The sequence below is a fragment of the Ascaphus truei genome, chromosome 3 (genome assembly GCF_040206685.1).
Source record: "Ascaphus truei isolate aAscTru1 chromosome 3, aAscTru1.hap1, whole genome shotgun sequence".
Taxonomy (NCBI): Eukaryota; Metazoa; Chordata; class Amphibia; order Anura; family Ascaphidae; genus Ascaphus; species Ascaphus truei.
In genome coordinates, this window is record NC_134485.1 from 273,001,552 (window position 1) to 273,009,081 (window position 7,530).

The 7,530-nt window shown below is 39.7% G+C and overlaps 1 protein-coding gene across 1 annotated transcript; it reads right to left on the reverse strand.

Annotated features, from left to right (window-relative positions):
• Nucleotides 1-235: 235 nt before the first annotated feature.
• Nucleotides 236-2,882, reverse strand: OXGR1 (oxoglutarate receptor 1). Its single transcript, XM_075593390.1, has 2 exons — nt 2,543-2,882; nt 236-1,349 (listed from the first exon to the last, which is right to left on the reverse strand). Exon 2 carries the CDS (start codon nt 1,337-1,339, stop codon nt 356-358), a length of 984 nt encoding a protein of 327 aa, XP_075449505.1. The 5' UTR covers nt 1,340-1,349; nt 2,543-2,882; the 3' UTR covers nt 236-355.
• Nucleotides 2,883-7,530: the final 4,648 nt, after the last annotated feature.

Below are 7,530 nucleotides of genomic sequence, written 5' to 3' on the forward strand. Positions count from 1 at the left end.
TTGATTCAGAACTGAGAAAACAATGCTGCAGTTATTCTTAAATTGCTTTGATAACATTCGAGTTAGAAACCTAATGACTACGTGTAATAATTTCTAGATATTAGTTTACTTAATTTCTCAAAATCACAACCTATTAAAAAAACAATTAATATGCTTTGCAAGAAATATATATATATATACATATATATATATTAATATATTTTTTATTTTTTTTTAACTATGTGGAACTGGACCTTTGAAGAGATTCTTTTCAAAAACTTTTTGACTATGTAAGATCAGTTGGAAACATTGATACTGCATGACGGGTTTAATTTACCAACTGTTTCTATGATAGAGCAGCAAACCCAATATTGTTTCATGGCTGTGGTTTATATGGGCCGGCTTTGCATTTATAAACTGATTGGATGGCCTCTTGAAAATTTCCTCCAACAGCAACATAGAGCAACAAGTTACCAAATGTATTCAATGAAGCTAAGGGTCTGGATGCTGTATACGTGGCATCAATATGTTTCTCATATTTGCAGTCTACTGGGTTTATTCGTGTTTCAATGCGAAGTGCCCTGAGAACATGCAAAGGTAAAAAACAAGCATAAAAAACCACCAAGAGAATGACTACAAGCCTGCGAGCCTTCTTCTTGTAGGTATCATTTGTATAGGGTCCATTTGCCAAGCTGCAGTTAATTGATGTATAACAGAGAGTCACTACCACCAAGGGCATTGCAAAACCTAAAGTTGTCAAAAAAGCATTATACCATCTGAGGTTATATGTATCTACAGAGACCGCAAAGTCCATACAAGCAACAGTATCTTTTATCTCTGTCATTAAGAATGCCATAGGAAGGACCTCTATTAATGCAATTACCCACACAGCTGCACATGCTATCACAGCCCACCGCCTTTTGTGAATGGAGTGAAATTTCAGTGGGTACACAATGACAAAATAGCGGAAGATACTAAAGCAGGTGAGGAATAGAATGTTACCATACAGATTGAAGTGGAAGACAATACGGATTATTTTACATATAAAATCCCCAAGGGTCCAACGTTCCTGGTTTGCATAGTTGAAAACCAAAAAAGGCAAACTGCCAAGATGCAAGAGGTCAGTTATAGCAATGTTCAACAGAATTATTATACTGGTTCTCCATGGCCTCATCTTCAGAACATATACTGAAATTGCAATGATATTTCCAGGGAATCCAACTATGAAGATGATGCTGTACATTGTGGGGAGATAATATACCTTTAGAAAATAATCAATATGAACATCTGTGCAATTTGTAGAAGTCTGTGAGAAGCTGTGCAAAGCAGTAATATTGATATATTCAGATCCATTGTTCATGATTGTTTTCCTGGTGATGTAAAAAAAAACAATGTTGTTAGTAAAGACATAGTAATGACAAAATATTTAATTGTTTAGAAATATTTAGGGGTTGATTTTCTATGATATCAATACTTTTATTTGGAGATTTGTATTTTGAGATTATTTGGATAGTGTATGTGTTACATATTTATATATAACCAAAGTAGTCCACATTTAATTAATTGCAAATGGATAAGCTCGAAACAAATATAATTAAGGGCACTTTTTTCATTATTTCACTTGTTCGTACTCTTTCCACTTCAGCTAATGTTATACCATATTATAATCGTCTAAAATACCATAGTGATACTGTATTAAATTATTTTACTATCCTATTTCTAATCGGCTTCTTTACCCCAAAATTGGATTAGTTTTAAGATTTTGATGCACCCATGAAAATATAAAATATTTGCGTATCCATGAACAATATCAATTACTGTAGATTTAATTTTCTAAGTTTAGGACCAGCACTTTAAAAAAAGCTAATAGTATTAATAAAATGTCTATAACAAATAACATTGTCAAATTACATTAAGTTAATTACCATTGCTTCAGTTTACCCAGAGGATAATCATCGTAATGTTAGAAATAATGTTCTAAAAACATTTGTAAGATAGTTCAATAGTTTATTACAGTTATCTACTCAATTTATGTTACATTGTTTACAGGGAGCATACCTTGAAGTGGTCTGCAAGCTTACAAATGCTTTGGTCAAAATTTTTAACAAAGTGACCCTAACTTATGAGTGAAAAAAAGATAGGTATTTAACTATATGATTTGTCATGTTGGATGTAGCATTTGGCTCTCTGTCTTCTGTTTATACATTATTGATTGCATTTAATTAATATTAGCCAACAGTAAATCTGTCCATAGCACCAACCATATGAGTGAAAAAGGCTAGATAAAATACATTGTAAAATAATGATGTGCTGATGGAAATGTCAAGCTGAGGATAAGATTTAGTTAGGTTTTATAGAATATCTGGATTTAAGAGAAACCTGAAATCTGAAAAAATAACTGTAGTTGGCATTTTGTAGCTAATATCTTGCATTGTATTAATACCTAATATATATCTATAATACCTAATAATACCTATATATATATATTGGAAGACACACACATGTATATTACGCCTTCTTTGTTCCAAATTATATTACAGACAAAAACAAAAGTAATCTATACCTGGCTTGAAATTCTGTCCTGGCAGTTTACGTTACTGCATCTGTTAACTGTGAAAGGTAGACAATGATTCCATGGACATTTCAGCTTCTTTTAGAAAATGCTTGACTTGTCTTGTAGTCTTCCCTTATCCTGTGCGCAATCACACAGAGAGAACAGAAAGACTGATTGTTGTGAATATACAAAACCAATGCAATTGATTTGGTAAGCTAACTCCTCCCATTAGCATCCTCAATGTTGATACAGTACATAAGACTTTCCAGTATATTGTTATTGACTATTTCGTAAGCTTAATAATGTGCGCCTTGGAGTACGTTTTTTAACATGTGAGTCCAATGGTTTACCATTGTATGCAGACCTGTTAGCAAGGTACATTTATATTAGCTGATGATATATATACTGAGGGGAAAAACAAAGAGAAGAATGAGGTCAAGTAAGATATCCATAATGCTTCCTACTGTTCCTATACACACCTACCAATAGGCAGAATGGCAGACGCAGTGTAGAATAGGATCAACGTATCTAGATACATTGATGGCAAAAGACAGGTATGAAACTATTCTCCTGACATTAATTTAACTGAAAAAAAATAAAAGACTTCCAAGCATGATACATTACACATAAACACATACTTCATATTCTGTGCTGTTTTGACGCAGCTCACAATATGAACTGATTGTGTGATTGACTAATATCCCTGTAATACAAAACAAATATTAATTTATTGATACATTTAAGGCCTAAACATTTGTGATATCACATGTACCTTCAACCTTTAATATATGAGACCAAATCTTACTTACGTGGCACCTCAAATTTTCTTAAGAAGATTGCTATCTTCAGAGATTGTCATGATTATGATCTACTCTGCACTTTAGATAAAAGCAGTGTGTATATAGCAAATCCACACAAAGAGGGTATTTTAACACAACCCTAAAAACACAAATTAGTTTTTGACTTCGGCAGAACACCAAAACTTGGGAGTATTGGCCTCTCCTTCCCCTTTCACTAACCACTGATTGGGATAGAGTGCACAGCCAGTGATGTCACTGAGGCGTCTACATGGAACGAGCACAGCCCGGTCAGCATGGAGAGAGAGACGGACGTCGCCAGGTGAATCTGTGGGCACCACACTTACCCCAAAATTATTTATAACTGTTTTAAAAGTGACACCTTTTGAGTTCAATACCACTTGTTTTAACTTATTTTTTTATTGATAATTGTGTTATTCTATGAGCATTTTTTGCACTTTCTTCCTTTTTTCTATATGTGAAAATATATATGTCCATCAAGTTCAATGTTTAATGTAAAATTTGGACGACAGATATGTATCCTAAATTTGTATTTACAGTATTTTTATCCAAAACAAGAAAAACAAAAAACCCCAGTGAAACATTATCCAATGATGTCTCAAAAGGGGAAAATATGTATTCTTTCCTGAATCAGACTTCTCCCTGGATCAAAATCCTTCATGTTTACTTATTTGGTATATCCCTGTATAAATTTTCTTTCTAAAAAGATGTCCAACATTTTTTTGAAAATATCTATTACATCTGCCATCCTAGTCTCAATGGGTAATGAATATCACATTGTAACTGCCCTTACAAGCAGGGGGGCACAAACTTTTTTCCCTGCGCCCCCTGCCGGCGGTCCCCTCACCTTTGTGTCGGCATCGGCTCCGGTGTCATGACGTCACGTTGCCATAGCAACGTGAAGTCACATGACCTTGCGGCGTAATTTGACGCCGCGTTGCCATGGCGACGCATGTGAGAATCTGCCGCAGCCAACGTAAGTTAGGTTTACAGAGGCCCTGCAGCTCCCCCTGCACTTAATTTAAGTGCCTTTGGGAAGTGTGCGGGGCCTCTGTAAACCCAGCGACCCCACAGCTCTCTGTCTCGCACCTCCCCCGGGGGTCGTGCCCCCCACTTTGCGCACCGCTTTCCTTTGTTGCTGGTGAAATCTCCTTTCCTTCAAACTTAAGGGATGACCCTGTGTCGTTTGTACTGCCCTTGGGATGCATAGTTCTTTCAAAAGCTCCTTATTTTGTCTCCAAATATATTTGTATATAGTTATCATATCCGTTCTTACATCTTTCTTTTCTAATGTATAGAAATCTAAATGAGTTAGACTCTCATAAATCAGATTATCCACCCCTTTTATTAATTTGGTGGCTCTTCTCTGCACTCTTTCTAGTTCCATGATATCTTTTTATGGAGTGGTGCCCAAAACTCGACTCCATATTCAAGGTGTGGTCTTACTATTGATTTATAGAGGGACATAATTATGCGTTCATCCATTCCATCCATACCCTGTTAATGCAAGATAAGATCTTGTTTTCCTTTGCCTGACTGCCTGACATTGGGCACTATTGCTAAACCTGCTATCTACAAGCACTCCTAAATCCTCGTCCAGCAAGGATTGAACACATTTTACCCCATTTAATTTGTAAGTCGCCTGTTTATTCTTGTTTCCCAAATGCATAATCTTACATGTATCTGCAATTTACCTGCCCAAGTTTTCAGTCTATCCAAGTCCTTTTGGAGAGAAATTACATCGTGCTCTGCTTTCATTTCTTTACACAATGTAGTGTCATCAGCAAATATGAGGACTTTGCTCTCTATGCCAACCTCAATAAACAAGTTAAAAAGCAAGGGTCCCAGTACTGATCCTTGAAGTACTTGTGATGGTGAGGAGGTAACCAGGCTCTCAAAGAAAGGTTAAGCCCATTTGGTTACCTCTGATCCATGTTTTGGGGTTCAAGAGTGTCAGCTCTTGAGTCTAACTGTTGTACTTGCATAACCTGTAATTGTGCAACGATAAAATGTTTGGATGTTTTTGCCTTTCCAGGGAGGCCAGCGAGCAGGGATTGCTAGGGTATGAGTTCCAATGGGGGGTTTGCAGAGAAAGTGTTGTCAGAATGTATCTAGGTAGTCAGGGTACAGAGTTGCTGGATACCCCAAAAATTTACCCGAGAATCATGCTTGATTCCCGGATACATATAAGCACATTGTCCCGGTAATATCTCCCCTTGAAAATGCTTGCGCGACTCACCGCTAGGGTTCCCTGCTTCAGCACAGCCCAGAAAGGTAAATGGTGCAAAGGGATGAAAAGTTTCCCTATAACTATAAGGTTAAGGGGGATACCCAGCTACTGCCCAGGTCACCCAGAACCTATATAGGAGTTCATGGGTTCTCCAACCATAGATAAGGTTGTGAGAGGATTTTTAAAAGTCCAGCCCAAGTCCATTGTATAATGTGTGGGGAATATAGGATAATAGAAAGTGCAGCTTTTTATTCTATTCCCCATACCCAGAGACTTCGGACCCATAAAAGTATATTTTTTTCAACATCTTGGGTTCCAGGACATTTCGGGCTATGTCCCGGTGTAACGCTCATGCTGCCCACAAACCAGACAAGACCCCGGTACTGAGGTGGGAAGGAAGACTACCACACACCCACAGCAGCGGAGGCGTGCCCGGAGGGTGGTAGTTAGTGTTGCCGGGTCTGGGCTGTAGAAAGGTGGTTTGTTGGTATACTCGCCGGGTCCTGGGCAGGAGATAGCAGAATTGTTGAAGTCCGTAAGCCAAGGTCTGGGGTTAGAGAGAGCAGCGCAGTCAGTATCTGTGGAGCCGAGTTCAGGGTTAGAGAGAGCAGCGTAGTGAGTATCTGTGGAGCCGAGTTCAGGGTCAGAGAGGTACACAAGTTCGAGGGTATGCCGAAGTCCAATTGCAGAGAGGGTTCGCAGGCAGGCCGGGTCAATAACAAGGTAGCAACTGAAAGACAAGACAAGAGCAAGGCACAAGACACTGGACAGCACTAGGCTACGAGGAATTATGCTGAGCACCGACTGTGAGTTGGAACCGGATATTAAAGGGACCAGGAACCAATAGGAGAGGGGGCGGAATGGAGGTGGTCCCAGCGAGGACCGGGATAAGGCGCAGGAGACAAGGAGGTCATTAGTACTTGCCACGCGGCACGTTATCGTGGCGTGATGTCACGTGTGCGGGCTGCGCACGCAGAATGCGTGACGCGCCGGCGGGAGCGGAGTTGAGCTCCATGGAGCGTGCACAAGAGGAGCGGGTACTCATGCGCTCTGTAAGGAGAGCGGGGTTGAACGTATGGATAGCGGGGGCAATAAAGGCAGCAGCTGCAGTACCATGAGCGGGTAAGGAGGGAGCACGCCCCAAGGGATGAGCTCCCCGATTCCTTACACTCGGTCAACGAAAGACTCTTGTTCTAAGTACCATTTAGCTAGGAAACTCTAGTTTTTTACCCCAGTTCCCAAGTAAGTGTGTCTCTTCTTATGTAGTTTGTGTATCATTGTGTGTACTGTATGCCTTTTCCTGTGAATACATTTACAATTTATTTCACTTTTACCTGTTTTGCTCAATGTATGATCCTGGTAAAAAGGTGTAAATGCCTGGTCTCCCGTGACAGTACTCCACTTATAACTTTCACCCAACCTGAAAAGGTTCCATTTATGACAACGGCAGAAGATGAGTGCAGAGGTATGACCAGGGAGACATATATTGGGTAAAATAAACCTTGGCTATGATTCAGCCCGTAGATTCAAAAAATCCAGTTTTAAGGGAGCACAGAAAACAAACAAAACAGCCTATCCCTTTGCAGGGGCTAACTCACTCTCTCAGTCCCTATCTGAAGGGCTGGGAGGCTAGCCTCTTACCAGCCTCTGACCCAATGTCCAAAGAGGTACCTGTTATCAGAGGCTCTTTGCCTCAGTCTGGGTCTGGGTTGATGTCGATGGTGTGTACCCTCTGTTCGGTTCCAGTGACCGATGGAGGGTCTGGTTGCCTGGGATCCCTCTCTGTCAACATACACCTCCCACGTGCTAGAAAGATCTGTTCCTGGGAATCTCTTCTAGTAGCACAGGCTCTCTGTGCTCAAGAGACCTATGCAGTTTGTGCAGCACACATTTAAACCTGCTTGATGAGCTAGGAGGAGACGGGCTAATTGAATCTAGCTACAATTAAC

Excerpts from the sequence above, each read along its gene's own strand:
- OXGR1 (XM_075593390.1), bottom strand. The coding sequence starts at position 1,339 with ATGAACAATGGATCTGAATATATCAATATTACTGCTTTGCACAGCTTC.